Here is a 19,067-nt window from a genome sequence, read left to right on the forward strand (position 1 = left end):
CTTCTGGAAATCATGAAGAAGGGCTGTTATTTATTTATATTATCTATGTTTGTTAGCCTGTGTAGCATAAATGGTGTCAAAGCCCACCAAACCATCAGAAGAATTTTATCTTTCTTTTGTCAGAAAATTAAAAATCCTCATGTAATTGCCTTACAGTAACTGTAAGAACTCCTTGACATTAAAACAAAACAAAACAAAACAAAAAATCCGAAACCAAAAACAAAAGCTCAGGTCTTTGAGAATCTATAAAAATAAGTGAGAATGAAAACGTATCATTTCTAGCTCCTTGGATACAATGTCTCTGAAGCTAGGCATTTAAGGTAGGTGTATTTAATATATTGCTAAATAAAAATTTCATTATGTTTCATCATTAAGAAAAGCCCCTAAAGTCTCAGAAAAACTGAGCACCATGAATGAAGATAATTAACAGTGGAAAAGTCAGAGTTTTTGTCACTAACTCTATCTAACACAGCTACAGTATTTGAAGTTTCAGATATCTCATAGTATGTAAGCTTTACTTCAGAAAATTGTAGTTAGTAAACAGTTAAATGCATCGACTAGAAGCCACACATTTATATATTCAGAGGAATATTCACCCATGCACATAAGGATATTTTGGCTAAAAATGATGAGCAAAAGACAATGTTTTTACATAGAAATTGAATGAGGAAACTGGATTTATTTGGTAATTATGTAAGTAGCCTACTACATGACAAGACTGGATTATCACGTCTTCTGTTTGACTCTACCAAAAATTGTTTGTTTACTCAAAGAATGATTAAAGTCTTCTCTATGATTTATCAGTTTCCACAAGAAAGTTATATTTTCACTGCCTTACTTTTTGTAGGAGGGAAACAAAATTCACTTAAACATTTCCCATATATAATACATTTAACCAAGACATGTGACAGATCTATTGAGATAGTTTTTCTCCCAAATAATCCTTAAAGATCTCTAACACCTGAATCCTCTAATGACTCACTCTTCTTCTCGCTACTGAAATCAACTGTTTCAAATAACGTCACTGAGAAATAAATATAGCAAAGTAATAAATACATAAAGTTTGAAATCATGTTAAAGGTTGAGTGCTGCAGAAACAGTAAAATAGTGATGATTCATTAATGGGTTATTTAATTTGCTAATAATGCTTTAAAAATGAGGTTAAAAAATAACCAGTGCCTACTAATGAGTATTATTGACCCCAAGGTTTAGTGATAACAAAAGAACTATGATTTCTTTAAGAAGATTATTGTTCCATGTGTTATTATTTTATAGCACTCATGAGATTTGTATATATATATATATATTTGTGTCTGTACTGGTCAGCAGAAGTAGGAGACTCTGACATGGACCAATATACACAACTATGGTGAATCGTGTAAGTCCTCATATTTAGCTCTGAAGAGTATACCTTGATATGTTGAAGTATATATCTAATGATTTCTCCTGATTTCTGTCTTCCAGGAAGTATAAAGTAAGGTTCATAGAGCTGGCTAACAAGAGTTCCCAAGTATAATTTTCACTTTACCACTAACTATTACATGGTTCTGATTAATTCCACTAGTCTCTCTAAGGTTCCATTTTATTGTCTGAAAGATGAAGGAGCTGGAATAGAAGATATTTGAAGTTCCTTCTCTCCTTCAAATGCTTTGATCACAAATGAGGTAGATTTTTTTCAATTACATCACAGATAGCAAAAATTCTGTTAAAGTTAAATAAAAACACCAAGATCATCAAACCTACCAACACTTAGTACCAACTGGGAATCTTTAAATGATGGAATAGCTCAAAGAGATAGTCAATAATTATAGATGACTTAAACTAAAATTCAATCATTCAATCTAAACTAACTATATAGAATTTAAAGGGACATCATCACTATGACTTTCCTGAGCTCTGCAATGTTTTACTAATTTTTGAAGATGAACATAAAGTCAAGATTTAGAGATAATACCCATAAGATCTTTGAGCCAAACTGAATGATCAAAAATATTTACACCATCTTTATAGAGTCTTTCCTTGGGCTATTCCTCTCTTTCAAATTTTCCTATTCCTAAATGATCTTCTTTGTTGTATTATCACAGACCACCATTTTCTCTTTTTTAAAAACGCTGTATCAATTAACCTCTTCACTAGTAATTTACAAGATGGGATTGGGAGGGAGACAAACCATAAGTGAAGTTGACCCATTTTGACATTAGTCAGTTTTTCTGAATACTTCTTGTCTCCCCAAAAGACTAAACTCTAAGCAAGCAAGAACCACTCTCTGACTTCTCTATGCCTATCATAGGCTTCCATTTCATTGTTACTTGGTGCAGTCCGATGACACACTAAAGCAACAGAATGTTGAAAAATTGCTGGTGAGAGAGACAGACAGAGAGACAGAGAGACAAACAGACAGACTAAAAAGTAAAAATGAGTCTCCTATTCAACTGAAGACCAGATCTTCTCTTGTATTCTTTGTTAATTTTCTGTTTTCTATCACCGTATTTTAGGGCTTCATCTTTTGCTATCCGGACTGTTTAATAACTTTCTAAATATGTTCTGTCTTTACCTTTTCCTGCTAGTCTTATTAAAATAGATGTGTGCCGGAGTGCCTGGGTGGCTCAGTTGGTGAAGCCTCTGCCTCCAGCTCAGGTCATGATCCCAGGGTACTGGGATCGAGTCCCCTATCGGGCTCCCTGCTCAGCAGGGAGACCACTTCTCCCTCTCTGCTTGTGCTTGCCCTCTTTCTCTCTGTGAAATGAATAAATAAAATAATTTTTAAAATACTTTTAAAAAATTGCATGCCATTCTCTAAGTAAAAATCTAGCCTTTCAAGACCCTATCAAGTTTTCTAATTTTTTCATAATATTACTAGACCACTTACTCCAAAATGGCTTCTTCTTCCTTGGAACCCATTTTCCGTTTTTATCTTTCCCTGCAGTATTTCTTAATCAGAAATTAACAAATAATATATGATAACTCTTGTATTTTCTTACATAGTATTTTTTTCAATCTCCAACATTTTTTCTTTAAAGATTTTATTTATTTCTTTGACAGAGAGAGATCACAAGTAGGCAGAGAGGCAGGCAGAGAGAGAGAGGAGGAAGCAGGATCCCTGCCGAGCAGAGAGCCCGATGCGGGACTCGATCCCAGGACCCTGAGATCATGACCCGAGCCGAAGGCAGCGGCTTAACCCACTGAGCCACCCAGGCGCCCCTCCAACATTTTTTATGTACCTCTGTAACCAGACAATAAGCCTAGAATGTCCCTTTAATGTAGTACATATCCTCTAAACACTTGTTGATTTGATGTGTTAATTTGTCAGGAATATAATGAATATTTGGCCTTGTGTAAAGGATATTTTTTTTGGTATACTGGTTGACAAATGACAAATGACAAACTGTGATTTACCTGGAGCAATCTTTAGGCAAGTAAAATGATGTTAATTTCTGTGGCTTAACATTATGAGAAAAGAAAATACGTATTTTTGTTGAGAGAGAAATTTTTCTACATAACTACAATTAGAAACAAATCAGAGATTAATGATGCATTATATTCTAGAGCTTTAACTAATAAGCACCAATAAATGGGTTTCTCAACTTTAAATGGCTTGCAAAATATTATTCCTGTTCATTGCTCCATGTACGAGAAATAATGGAAACTGGGTCTGTTATTCAGAAAATTCAGTATTTATTCTAAAATATGAATTGTTGAGTTAAAGAAATATTTCGTATATTGAAAAGAACATAAAATCTACCTCTACTAATTAGTTTCCTATGAGAGCCTTCTAGACAATTACTGGTAACACCACCGGTCAGTGTTTGAGGTGCTTTTCATTAAAGGTATAGCGTTGCTACCAGATAAATTGCTTCATATAAAAGCACTTACCACAAAGCCCTATAATGGAAGGTTAAGTGCTATGCTTAATTACTAATTTCAATCCTTATTACCTATATTTTGCAGTGCAGGCACTTTAAAAGGAACCAAATACAGTCTGTTGGTTCCTGCTTTTCTGATTATAGGACTTGGTGGTAAAAGCATTAGCCCAGCTGTTCTTCTAATGAAGAGTAACAACAACAACAAAAAAAAACTTTTAAAATAAAAATAGTCATGCCACAAACCAATATAAAAGAGATATACTAGACATTTCTATTGACTCATACATAAAATCACTTTGTTCTAAAAACTTTAATCTAGATGACATGTACTTTTATATTTGTATTCTGCCTTCATTGCTTTGTTACAGATAAAGCTCCAAAAGAAAAAGGTATTTGAAATTTTCATGGTTTATTTCCTACCTCAACATCATGCTGAAATGCACACAGAACAGATGATTAATGAAGTGCTTGATAACAACAATGGTGACTCCCCTGAATTCTTTCCCTACTGGTCATTAACTTTTTATATGTATACATTAATAATCCCCACAGGTGCCCTAATATTCTTGAGGACAGATTCTGTGCTTTACTCTTGCTTGTATCCTTCATAATCGCAACTTTACTCACTCTTGATTAATGTTATCTAAAATACTTTTTTACGGAAAGAGTATATAGAATCTTTGACTAAATATATAAGAGGTTGCATCTAAAATAAATACTTCTTAAGGTTTACTCCTTAATTATCATGATATTTCCAGCTTCTGATTTTTAAATGTATTTTATATTGATTCCTATACTGAGCATCTGTTGGTAAATGAGAAACTATATGTATTAAACAAATATTAGTCTAGAAAAATATTTGTTGACTTAACTAATTTACTGCACCAATCCCAGCAACTAGTATTCAAATTGGACATTGGCTTACTGCAAGAAAAGATCATATCTTTTTTGAACTATACATCATACATAGTATCTAGTATGTGCACAATTAAAGGTTTGCCAATCAGATACAATATATCGAAGAGGTATAGAAATTCTTTAAAACATAAAATATTTACCCAAATACACTAATGCATTCGAAAACTAGATTCTGATTATCTATACTTGGGAAATGCATACTATATTTCTCTTTAAGAGACACATTATGGGTATTAATAAAGTCCAAGAATACATATTTTGAACTTAGTTTAACATAGATTTTCCCAAACTAATTTGAGGGTGGGACTTCCTCTCTCCCCACCTAGGTCACCACTAGCATTCTCTAGAGCAGACTTCTTACAGATAGCAGCATGGAAACTGTGATAAGAATACAAGTTACTAAAATGAAATAATTTTAACAATTTAACTGTGAAACAATTCTGGGCTTCCAGAGGTAACTCCCATACTATAATAGCAACAGGATTTGTCAGGTTTTTTTCAGTTCTACTATTCACAGACACAACACCTGGAGAGACAGGGCCTAGAACTTATCCTACTTCACATCTTTCATGGTGTCCAGTGCAATAACTTTCTCTCAGGAAACAGCTATTGATTAATCTGTTTTTTAGGAAATTCACCAATTTACTTTTCCATAATTTCACTGGGGCTATAGTTTTTATGAAAGATACCTTTGTATCAGGATTTCAATAAATTCAATAAAGTATTAGGAGGGGCTATGTGACACTGCACGCATATTTAAATTACTTTCCTTCCAAATCTTGCATTCCTTCATCTTCTTACAGATGGTAAAAGAAGGTGTACTTTCTTATAATTGTACAGTAAAATCGGGATAATTCCCAGGACATCAATTCAGCAAATATTTATTGACTGCCTACTATTTGCCAGTATTATAATGAGCACTGGACATATTATTAATGTGCTTGCTTCTGAATTTTGTTGTAGAGCTGGGTGTTTTTTATTATTCTTAATTCAGCAAATATTTGCAAAGCTCCAGGTTTACAGAACAGGTCTGAAAGGAGGTTTGAAGATGCAGATATTTTTAAATCAGAAAAGGTCCAGAAGGGCATCACAGACATTTCATTAGACATTTCCTAATCGTGAGTCAATACCAAGAAAAATTAATCTTTATTTAATAAAGTTAGTTATTTCTTCAAATTATTTCTGCCAAGAAACTAAATCTTGTAACAGATGCTTGTGCACATTTTGGTAACCATTTTTACTGTACAAATGAAAACTTCCTCCTATAGTCTGTCTTTATACTGTGCTATAAATCTGTTGTATAAATTAGTTGTAAATGCAAAAGGGGCAGAGAGAAATGAGGTTGATGTTTTTAGTAACCTCTTTTGTACTAAAACATAAAGAGGATAATAAATGAAGTAAAATAACCACCATACTTTCAATTTGTATTTTACTTAAAAATAACGTTTTTTTAAAAAATTGAGACTATATGCAATTCCAGGTAACGTTGGCCTAAGTTTCTCTTCTACTGCTTTTGTTTCAACAATGTTGACCTGACAAAGCTGATTAACAATAAAAAAGGTAATTTTTATTTTATCAATAATAACTTGACATTCATGTTATAGACTTGAAATGAGTAATGCTAGTGTCACAGAATCCTTGTGAAACTCCCATATGGTTATATGACAGTGAAAACAAGTTTCAGTTAGTTACATGTTTTTATACTGGTGATTTATAGTACTATATATTGTTCCTTTACTATTTCTCTGTTTGTTCCATGGCCCTCCTGCAGCTTTCACGCATTTCAGCTCTGTACCACCAGCAAAGGAACCACCTGGTCCTATTTTCTTTCAGAGAAAAGTGTGTAATATTCCTTCCCTGACTTTTAAATTTTAACTTTGTTACTTTTGACAAAGCCTTTCCTTTGTTCAAATGCAAAGATCCAGTAAAAAAGAGCTTTGACATGTCGTGCCTTTTATGTGTGCATTTTTCTGGTTTTCACTGATGTCCTGAATTTTGCAAACGATACCGTGTGCCTTCAAGTTTTCCTATAAAATGTCACTTGTACACTGTATCAAGAACAGTTTAGGACAGCATTACATTCACATGATTTTAAAGTCCAATAAATACTTGATGGTTTCTCAGAAAACCCACAATTTGGTGAAACGGACGCAAAATACTGCTTTGTTTTCCAGTTTGCTTTTCACAAAATGTTCTCCCAGTTCCCATTCACTGTCTTACCTGCAGGGTAACGCTCGATCACTGGCCAGCTGTCCACCTGTAACGTGGCATTGCCACCACTCCTCGTAAAACGGACTACATGGTATTTCCCATCGTTAATGATTGCATTGGACTCCTCAATGGCGATGTCATCTGTCCCAACATTAAATTTAACTCCAATTTTTCCTTGGTGCTGGAAGGGAGGAAGGGACAAAAAGAGTTGTATGAAGTTATACTTATTAGTCAGCATGTAATAAGAATTAACTACAGGAAAAAAATGAGAATTTCCACTCTTGCCAACTTTTGTTCAACATAGTATTGGAACTCCTAGCCACAGAAAGTAGGCAAGAAAAAGGAATAAAAGTCATCCAAATTACGAGGAAGAAGTAAAACTGTCACTATTTGCAGATGATAAAACATTATATATAGCAACCCCCCAAAAGTCCATTAAAAATCTGTTAGAATAAACGAGTTTGGTAAAATTGCAGGATACAAAATCAGTAGACAAAAAATTTCTTGTTTTTCTTTACACTAATCGTGAACTATCAGAAGGGGAAATAAAGAAAACAATTACTTTTACAATTACATCAAAGAGAATAAGATGCATGGGTATAAATTTGATCAAGGAGATGAAAGACCTATATACTGAAAACTTTAAGACATTAATGACATGAGCTGATGAAGACACAAATAAATGGAAAGAAATTTCATGTTTGTGGATGAGAAGAAATAATATTGTAACAATGTCTATACCACCCAAAGAATTATGCAGATGTAATGCAATCCCTGTTAATTCTAGTGGTATTTTTCAAAGAAATAGAGCAAAGAATCATAAAATTTACATGGAACCACAAAAGATCCTGAATAGCCAAGCAGTCCTGAGAAAGTAAAACAAAGCTGGAGACATCATGCACCCTGATTTCAAACTATATTACATAGCTACAGTAATTAAAACACTATTGCATTGGCATTAAAAACAGATACACAGATCAATGAAATAGAATAGAGAGCCCAGGAATAAGCCACACATATATGACCAATAATTTACAACGAAGGAGCCAAGAATATATAATGGGGAAAGAACAGTCTCTTCAACACACAGCACTGGGAAAACTGGACAGCCATATGTAAAAGAATGAAACTGGACCACTATCTTACACCATACCCAAAAATTAACTTAAAATGTCCTAAAGACTTGAACATAAGACCTGAAATCATAAAAATCCTAGAAGACAACATAGACAGTATGCTCCATGATACAGGTCTTGGTGATGTTTTTTTTAATCTCACAGGAAAAGCAAAAATAAATAAGGAGGACCATAGAAAACTAAAAAAACAAAAACAAAAACAAAAACAAAACAAAACAAAACAAAAAAAACAACCTTCTGCATACCAAAGGAAACCACCAACAAAATGAAAAGGCAGTTTACTGGATGGGAGAAAATAACTGCAAATCATGTATCTGATAAAGGTTGACATTAAAAATATATAAAGAATTCATGCAATCCAATAGCAACAAAACAATCCAATTTAAAAGTGAGCAAAAATCTGAAATGACATATTTCTAAAGACATACAGATGGCCAACCAATACATAAAAAGATGCCCATCATAATCATTAGGAAAATGTAAATTAAATCCATACTGAGATATCACTTCACACCTGTTTGAATGGCTATTATCAAAAGGCAAGAAATAACAAGTGTTGGTGAAGATATGAAGAAAAGAAAATGCTTTGCACTGCTGATGTGAATGTAAGTTGGTACAACCACAATGAAATACACTGTGGAAGTTCTTCAAAAAATTAGAAATAGAAATATTTTCCAGGTATATTTCCAAAGGTATGTATCCAAAGGAAACAAAAACACTAATTTGGAAAAATATATGCACCCTCTGTTCACTTTGGCAATATTTACAATAGCCAAGACATGGAAATAACCTAAGGATCCATAGATGGATGAAAGAATAAAGAAATCATGGTATATATAATGGAATATTATTCAGTCATTGAAAATGACACCTTGCCATTTACAATAATATAGATAGACCTCAAGGACATTTTGCTAAGTGACATAACAGAGAATGACTAATACTGTTTGATCTCTCTTATACATGGGATCTAAAACAAGCAAACAAACAAACAACACACCAGGTTTGTAGACACAGAAGACTGGTGACTACAAGAGGCAGGGGATGAAGGGTGGCAGAGATGGCTGAACTGTTATTTTTTCCAGCTTAGTTCAAATAAATTAAATAAAAAGTAAAAGTAGAGATTCAGAGATAAATATGTGTGTGGGGTGTGTGTGTGTGTGTATAAGAATCATGTGTGGGTGTGAGAAGCTACTTCCTTCAAGACAGTCACAGTTCCATTAAGTTAATCTTGGTTTTTTTTTGGTAACTATATATTATTTAGGTCCTGTAAGAGGCATTTTCTCTTGTCATGTAGTTACCCCCCACCCATCCTCCTAATCTCTGTTCGAGGAAACCACAGATTTAAACAAAAAATTATATACAGTGTATTGTTTGAGAATATGATTCAGACAACAACTGCTTTTCTCCAATTTTACTTTTGAAAAATTCATTTTTCAAAATGAAAATCTTGCTTCACTAGAAGCAAGATTCTTGACATTTGGGTCAATCTGGAGCATCTATTTCATGGATGATTGATATGCCAACAGAAACACTTTCAAGAGAACTCCCAGAGGTTGCCACAGAAAAGGTGCCCAGCTGCTTGTGTGGAAGGACATCCTGTCATGTCTTTAACACACCTCCTTCACTCCACTCGTTCCATCTCCCAGTTCAAAAGGCTTGAAATTCTCTCCCTTAATAACTGATAAAATTGCAGTAATAAGTCTGTTTAGAGCCAAATGATAACTACTCATAATAGAGGAAAAGGCAGTCTCAGGGGTATGGGGCACACAGACAAGCATTTAGCAAGTACAATTTCTTAGTCTTTATTCACAAAAAGAGTCATCAAATGCTGAGAGCCTGAAACTTACTCAATTTCTTTTTAGAGATGACGAAACTATGACACAGGGCAGTACAACGACTTGTTCAAGGACAGGTAACGTAATAGACAGGTAGTAGAACCAGAATTCAGTCCCTCATTTTTGGTTTATATCTAAGCCACCATGCAGTTATCTAAAATTAAAATTCCTCTCTGAATTATGCAAAGCAGCATTAAAATCATTCTAAGTGCACTTTGTTACTGTTAACTTTAGAATTCCGTACTATAAGGCAGTGAAGAGAAGCATGTGCTTAGGTCCTCTGCCTCCGAGAAGCATTCTTAACAGCAGGGCTGTCAGCTCAAACATGTGCTCAGCTGATTTGTAAAGCATGTGGATTTGCCCTTAATCAGTAGCACAGAATACCCACACTGCAAAACCCCCTCCGAGTAGATAACCTCAAACTGTCTTCAGCTTACCTTTCATTAAACCTCAGTTGAGAGGAACAACATGGGGGAAGAGGGATCTAAAGGACATAAATATCTTTGTATTCCTGTAGAAATCTATAATCAGAATATCAGAAAACCTGAAGATTTGGACCATATCCTCTTAACCTCTCCCTGGATTCTCATCATTGAGCTAGGCAGCAAGAGTATGGGATCCACCTACACTCAGAGTTATTTTAAGAAAATCTTGTACAAAACCGCATCATATAAATGGAAGGATCTGAAGATGTTTTTTGGGACATCGCTCATTGTACCCTTCATATTGACAGGCAAAATGTTCCCGTTTTTCTTTTTCTGCTTCTTACTATCTATATAGGATCTCTTTCTTATATTTAGTGAGCATGGACTTTGTGTGTTTGGATTTGTTTTAGGCTTGCTGGGCAATATGCCTTAAGATCACATTTCCTTTCTGACTTTGGTTCTTAGGAAATGCAAAATCAAAGAGTAGGGCAATTTTAAAAGCTACATAGACTTCAGGTGTGCTGTTTTCCCTTGGACTTATTTTTAATGTCTACCATATTTCTCATAATCCCTACTTTAAAATCTATACCATTGTAAGGCATTTTGGCTTTCCGTAGAATGATTCCAGGGATAAACAAACAGCAAGATTCTCACGAAAACTAAAATTTTATTCAGGGGCCCGTGGAGACATTTTTTTTTTAGACATTTTTTCCACACAGGTCTTTTGTGCAAGCAATCATTATTTCCTGATTTTCGCAGAATTCCAATTTGTTCATTTTCAGTAAATTGTTTAAGATGGCATATATTTTTAACACATGTGTGAAAGAGCTCCAGAGGGGGAAAATTAGGAACCATATTTAAGAGATTTGTTGTTATCTTTATTTAACAAACACCTTATAGTGTTCCAAGGACTTTACAAATATTAACACTGGTATTTCTCATAACAGCCCCATGAGACAGGTACTGTTTTATCTCCATTTGACAGATGAGGCAAGTAAAGCACTGAGTGATTAGTTAACTTGGCTAAGGTCACACAGCTAGAAAGAGAAAAATTGTGATTCAGACCCAAGCAGTCTCACACTAGAGTTTGTGCTCCTAAAGATTACACTAGGTTGAATTTGAGGCATATTGGGTCATCCTATAACTGCAGTTAGCATATCTGGTTAATCTAGCTGTTCTTTGCCACCTGTTTTGTCTTTCCTGCTAGAGTAGGAGCACCACGGAGCCTCATACTGTGCTTTTCAGATTTCACACATGTACCAATCAATATGTGTTTTAAATAATTTCGTAGAAGACAACAGCAACTGATTTGTAGATGTTATAGGATGTTAAAATGGACTTTTTTTTTTCTTAACTTCAGCTGCAATCTTGAGATGATAGTAAGTCACAAAACAGATTGCTACTTCTACTCAACAAAACGACGTACAAGACTTGCAAAGGAGAATACTGACAACTGTTTTGGGGACCCTGATTTAATTACCTATTTTCAGATCATTAAAGAAGTGAGAAAGGCCAAGAAGAGTTGGATAACTGGAAGAGGATTTTTGGAGACAACTAGGTTGTGATGTGATTTGCATGTACTTCTGAGGTAGAAAGTTACTTTTCCATTGTCTCAAGTGCAAAGGATTTGTAAAGCAAAATCCAAGGAAACATCTCAGAAAGTTTGATACTTGTCTCCTGGAACTTGGTGGCAGTGGCAGGGGTAGTCAGCAATCCCAGTTGCTCCTTCCTGGGATTGAACTCTTGTCTAAGAAGTAATCAAGGAAGAGAACAATGGCTGGCTGTTGCTCTGATACCAGAGCAAAGACATATTACAGCATCTGTGCATCAGAGTTTATTAGAACAAATGACATGTGAGCACTACCCATGAACCATGGGTTAGAGGGCCAGAACAGAATTGTGTTGTATTGCGTCCAATGGTAGGGCTGGGGCGGTGGGGAGGGCAAGTGGTGAAAACAACTCAACAGAAAGAATCTGAAGTTGCAATGGTGGATGGCCAGGGACTGAGGGAGAAACCCAGCTGAAGGAGGTACATTTACCTACCTCAGGTAACTACAGGTAAAGAAAGTCCAATGATGTGGTTAAAAACACTAATGATCCCACTAAAATATTCCCCAAAAGTGGCCCCCAGAGTCAGTTTTCAGTACAGACTAAGCCCAGCTAGATGGCTTCTATAATATTAGCCATGGTCAAGGAGAACACTTATCTCCTCTTCCTTTTCCTGCTTCATGTCTGGAGGAGTCAGGAAGGAGGAAGAGAAATGAACATCACTGAAACAAGAGGAGAAATGACCTCATCCCTCATTCCGTTTATCCAGCATCTCTGAGGCAGCCCAGGCAGGGAAAATAAACTGGCTTTAACTGAAGTTGTACTTATTATTACACAGGAGTGAACTCAAGTTCCTTTCTATGTGTAAGAGTGAATGGGTGACTTTTTCTTACTATCTAAGAGTGACAAAAGTAGTGTTGAGACTTTCCCTGGACTTCCTGGGGTCAGGAAGAAATATTCCTCAGGACAGCAGATTTAAATTCCTGTTGTGATGCAGTAATCAGCCCTTTCAACATAACAACTGCATGAAAATATTAGTTACTCTGGAGGTGTCCACTGTTTCAGGGTTCCTTCTAATATAAGCATGTTTCTTATCACAGACAGACTGAAAGAAATTCTTAAAGTTCCCTAATTGTTCTGATAGGAAGGCCACAAGAGTCTCTTATTATCAGAGTTCTCATTATTAATGAGATTCAAGTCTGTGAATAGAAGCAATAAAATGCTAGAGCTACAAAATGTACAAACTCTGAAAAAAAGTCCCTTTACCTTGTCCCTAACTTTATCAGCAAAATGAAATGTAAAATGAGAATTTTCTAGAATATGGAAATCCCCAGATTCTGCAGGCATTCACTTCTTGCAACATAAAAACAAAACAAAACAAAACAAAAAAACTATTAAGGAACAATGAAGGTTTGTGATGCTTGGAGAGTTTCTGACTATTAATCTATGCCCATCCTTTCTTGGATATGTTGATTTGGCCCTTTGACTTCCAAAACCTTTAACATTTCATGAATTCAAACTCCAGTCAGCTAGAACAGAACTGCAATATCACCAAAGTAGGTTGAGAGAATAGACTCCACATGAAATCAGACATAATTTACCCTACCCAGGCTGCATCAAACCACTGAGTCCATATTTTCCCTGAAAACAATGAATTAAAAAATGCACATAAAAGGGCACCTGAGTGGCACAGTCAGTTAAGCATTCGACTTTCTTCTCTTGGTTTCAGCTCAGGCCATAATCTCATGGTCATGTTATCGAGTTCTGTGTCGGATGTTGCACCCAGCTCAGTCTGCTTAGGACTCTCTCCTTCTACACCTCCCCAGTTACCTGCTGCCATCCACCCTCCCTGGATCATGTTAATCTGTCTAAAATAAATAAATAAATCTTTACAAATGCAAATAAACCACAAAATATTAACATGAAGTGTATTTAGAGGGCCAGTATTTCTGATTCCATTCAGAAACTGTGAATATGAGACTCGAGGCAAGATGGCGGAGGAGTAGCAGACTGAAATGAAATCAGATCCCAGGAGTTCAGCTAGATGGGTACCGAACACCTACAAACTCAACAGGAGAGAGAAAAGAAGCAAAGCAGCAATTCTAGGAGCAGAAATCTGACCACTTTCTAAAAGGTAGCAAGTGTGGAGAAATGAATCCGAAATGATGGGAAGATAGACCGTGGCGGGGAGGGGCCGGATCCCAGGAAGCAGTGGAGCAGTGGAGGAAAGAATCCAAACTTTTAGAGTCTGCCCCACTGTGGGACATCACTCCAGAGGCTCAATTTGGGGGTGGAGCCCTCACGGGGACAGTGTGGTCTCAGGTCCCACAGGTAACAGAAAGATTGTGGGTGTCTGAGTGTGGCAGAGCTCCCAGGGATTGGAGCGGGGAAGCCAGCTACAGAGATGGAGGCAAGGAGTGAGCTTTCAGCTCAGGGTTACCTTAAACTGTGCTCCAAGGCACAGTCAGACCACTGCTCTTTGAGCAGGGACCCCACAGATTGCTGACCCAGGGAGACTCACCTTTCTCCTCCAAGCAGCGCAGCAGGAATCTGCTGGGATTGGAGACTCCAAATGGGGCTGTGCACCAGAGACAGACTTGCTCGGTCACAGGCTGGGTGAGCTTGGAGTGCCCGGAGAACAGGGAGACCAGAATGATTGACCACTTTTCTCTGAGGCCGCACTGAGGAGTGGGGCCCCAGCTCTCGGCTACTCCAGACCAGAGATTGGGAGGCTGCCATTTTCATTCCCGTCCTCCAGAATCTACAGAAAGCGTTCAGGGAACAAAAGCTCCCTAGAGCAAACCCGAGCAGATTACTTAGCCTGGTTCCAGCAAGGGCAGTGCAATTCCACCTAGGGCAATGACATTTGAGAATCACTGCAACAGGCCCTTCCCCCAGAACATCAGCAAGAACATCCAGCCAAAACCAAGCTCACAGATCAAGGAGAACAGCGGAATTCCAGAGGAGGGGAAAGCAAAGCATGGAATTCATGGAATTCTCCCCATGATCCTTTAGTCTTGCAAAGTTAAATTAAATTTGTTTTAATTTTACTTTTTCTTATTCTATTTTTTTTAACTTTTCCACTTTCCTTTTTTAACATTTTTTAACTAGTTTATCTTAACAACACTTTCCTGAAAAAAAAATCTTTTTAAACCTTCATTATTATAGTCATATTTTATCCTTCATTGTATTTAACCTTATTTTTTGTATACATATTGGGTTGTTTTGTTTTGTTTTGTTTTCTAAAAAATTTTGGGATACAATTTCTTCTAATAGATCAAAATATACCCTAACTCTAGCACAGGGCTTTGTTCTAGTCTCCAGCATGAGCACATTCTCTCCACTTTTTTTTTTTTCTTTTTCCAACCAACTTATCTTATCAATTCCTTTTTTAGAATTTTTTTAAAATTTTCATCTTTACAATCATATTCCATCCCTTCATCGTGTTTACCCTTATTTTTGTATATATATGTTTTTCTTTCTTTAAACTTTTGAGAAGTAGATTCTTCTAAAGACCAAAATATACCCAAAATCAAGTGGGTGGCTCTGTTCTATTCACCATATATATATATATATGTATATATATATATGCACACACATACATACATATATATACATATATATGTAAAACTTTTATATAAATATATATATAATTATAATTATGTAATTTTCCCCCTTTTGCCCCCTTTCTTCTCCCCCCAATTTGGGGTCTCTTCTGACTTGGTTAGCATACATTTTTCTGGGGTCTTTGCCACCGTTTCAGTATTCTTATTCTCTTGTTCATATATTCCTAACTGGATAAAATGACAAGGCATAAAAACTCACCACAAAGAAAAGAATGAGAGGCAGTAGCAACAGCTAGGGATCTAATCAATAGGACATTGGTAATATGTCAGATCTAGAGTTCAAAATGATTCTCAAGGTGATAGCTGGGCTTGAAAGAGGCATGGAAGATATTAGAGAAACCTGTCTGGAGAAATAAAACCCCTTTCTGGAGAAATAAAAAACTAAAATCTAATCAAGTTGAAATTTAAAAAGCTATTAATGAGGTACAATTAAAAAATGGAGGCTCTTAGTGCTAGGATAAATGAGGTAGAAGAGAGAAATAGTGATATAGAAGACCAAATGATGGAGAATGAAGAAGCTGAGCAAAAGAGAGACAACTACTGGCATGAGGGGAAAATTTGAGAGAGAAGTGATACTGTAAAATGAAACAATATTAAAATAATTGGGGTTCTAGAATAAGAAGAAAGAGAGAGGGAGTAGAAGGTATATTGGAGCAAATTATAGTAGAGAATTTCCCTAATATGGCAAAGGGAACAAACATCAAAATCCAGGAGGCATAGAGAACACCCCTCAAAATCAATAAAAATTGGATCACACCCCGACATCTCAGAGTAAAACTTACAAGTCTTAGCAACAAAGAGAAAATCCTGAAAGCAGCTCGGGACAAGAAGTCTATAACATACAATGTTAAATACAAAGTAAAAATTTGAGATTAGCAGCAGACTTATCCACAGAGACCAGGCAGGCCTGAAAGAACTGGCATGATATATTCAGAGCACTAAGTGAGAAAAATATGCATCCAAGAATACTATATCCAGTTAGACTATCATTGAAAATAGAAGGAGAGATACAAAGCTTCCCTGGAAGCTAAAACTAAAAGAATTTGCAAACACCAAAGCAGCCCTATAGGAAAGAGGTCCTCTAAGCAAAGAGAGAGGCTAAAATAGTAGACCAGAAAAGAACAGAGACAATATACAGTAACAGTCACCTTACAGGCAATACAATGGCACTAAATTCATATCTTCCAATAGTTACCCTGAATGTAAATGGGCTAAATGCCCCAATCAAGAGATACAGGGTATCAGAATGGATAAAAAACCAAAACCCATCAATATGCTTTCTATAAAAAACCTCATTTTATTCCCAAAGACACCTCCAGATTTAAAGTGAGGGGGTGGAGAACCATTTACCATGCTAATGGACATCAAAAGAAAGCTGCGGTGGCAATCTTTACATCAGATCAATTATATTTTAAGCCAAGGACTATAATAAGAGATGAGGAAGGATACTTACTATATCATACTCAAAGGGTCTTTCCAACAAGGAGGTCTAACAGTTTTAAATATCTATGCCCCTAACATGGGAGCAGCCAAGTATATAAACTAATTAATAACAAAATCAAATAAACACATCGACGATAATACGATAATAAAGAAGATGTGGGGTGTGTGTGTGTGTGTGTGTGTGTGTGTACACACATATAATGGATTATTATGCAACCATCAAAAATGAAATCTTGGGGAGCCTGGATTGCTCGGTGGGTTACGCCTCTAAGCCTCTGCCTTCGGCTCAGGTCATGATCTTGGGGTCCTTGGATCAAGTCCTGTATCGGGCTTTCTGCTCAGTGGGGAGCCTCCTTCCCCTTCTCTTTCTGCCTGCCTCTCTGCCTACTTGTGATCTCTCTCTGTCAAATAAATAAATAAAATCTTTTTAAAAATTTTTAAAAATGAAATCTTGCCGTTTGTAGTGATGTGGATGGAACTAGAAGGTATTATGCTAAGTGAAATAACTGAATCAGAGAAAGACAATTATCCTATGATCTCCCTGATATGAGGGATTTGAGAGGCAGGGTCGGGGGTTTGAGGGGTAGGGAAGGAAAAAAATGAAACAAGGTGGGAGCGGGAGGGAGACAAACCAAAAGAGACTCTTAACCTCTCAGAAAACAAACTGAGGGTTGCTGGGGGGAGGAGGTAGGGAAAGGGTGGTTGGGTTATGGACTTTTGGGAGGGTGTGTGATATGGTGAGTGTTGAGAAATGTGTAATTCTGACAATTCACAAACCTGTATCCCTGGGGCAAATAATACATTATATATTAATAAAATAATAATTAAAAAAATAGAAACTAAATATTCTCAAACACACCCCTCCCATATTGACAGAACAGCAAGTCATTTCAATTATATAAATAATAAAGCTTGCTAAACTTTCTTGCCAAAGGATAATTACAACTTAGAAGAATCCATTTCAAATTCTTATTCTTTGGGATTAAATGTGATTGTGTCTGGCAAATTCTCATGAATATTGTATTAGCAAAACCAGCAGCAATTTCACTGGACATGTACTGATATTTCAGCATTGTATCTTGCTTGAAATAGATAACTGGCTCACATACAATTTCAAAAATCTATTATGAGAATATCAGTAACAAGGCATTTATAATTTAATGAAGTCTTTCCATGGATTCATTAAATAAATAGTGACAAAGGTAATTATTGATTTTTTCACAAAAGCTCATTTCTGAATAAGGATTATATTATTAAACCAAGTTAAAAAGAAACATGAAAGGGGACACCGGAAAGGAACTAGAAAGTTCTAACAAGTGGCACCATAGTTTCATGCACCATTTAGTTCCATCTGTAATCACATATTCACCTGAAAAATATTTATTTTAACCAGGAATACGATTTAATGGTGTACTTGTTATCTTGCGCATACTTCAAGGAAGAGGTGGCTGTATGTTACAGATGCTGGTCTATTTCAATCTGTATGCATATGAAATAGGTAAAACAGAATACAGAAATGTACAGATTTATCCTGTCTGTGGCATACAGATATGTCCACTGATTTTTTTTTCTCCTATTCTGGGGATGTTATGTAGAATTGTATGGCTCAAGGGAAACAACCAAAAATGAAAAACAAAAGCTTCCATTAGTTTTATGTGTTTATCATACTTTCAGAGTATCAAAGTACAAACAAGATGAACAAGGGTGCAAGCCAGAATGGCATGTGGATCAGCAAGGACACTTGCTTCTGGTCTATAAGCTTCTGTTGTGCAACACGATACAGTCCTATACCCCAGGGACTCACTTTCAGTAAAACGTGACAATGCCTTCAAATATACTGAATGCTTGCGCTCATTTCAGAATATGGAACCAACTCCCAGGGTCCAATTTTACATCATCAACTGAAATGGGGGTCAGGCTGAATGTTGTATTTCGTTCCTCCAAAGACTGATCCTCACCAGGGAACAGAGCTTTTAGGGCCCGAGGGGGACTCTGGGGCCTAAAGTCACTGTTGCCAGAATAACTAACACTGAAGTGTGTCAGACAGCCACCTGTGCTC

At 36.1% G+C, this 19,067-nt stretch overlaps 1 protein-coding gene across 26 annotated transcripts in view; it reads right to left on the minus strand.

Annotated features, from left to right (window-relative positions):
• Window positions 1–19,067, minus strand: part of NRXN1 (neurexin 1) — a 1,167,944-nt gene that overhangs the window by 165,642 nt on the left and 983,235 nt on the right. For all 26 annotated transcript variants that reach the window (XM_044263931.1, XM_044263930.1, XM_044263938.1 and 23 more), the window contains one exon: window positions 7,002–7,173. In XM_044263931.1, coding sequence (XP_044119866.1) covers window positions 7,002–7,173 — 172 coding nt within the window. The remainder of the gene's footprint in view (window positions 1–7,001; window positions 7,174–19,067) is intronic.

Source organism: Neovison vison, chromosome 8 (assembly GCF_020171115.1).
Source record: "Neovison vison isolate M4711 chromosome 8, ASM_NN_V1, whole genome shotgun sequence".
Lineage (NCBI taxonomy): Eukaryota > Metazoa > Chordata > Mammalia > Carnivora > Mustelidae > Neogale > Neogale vison.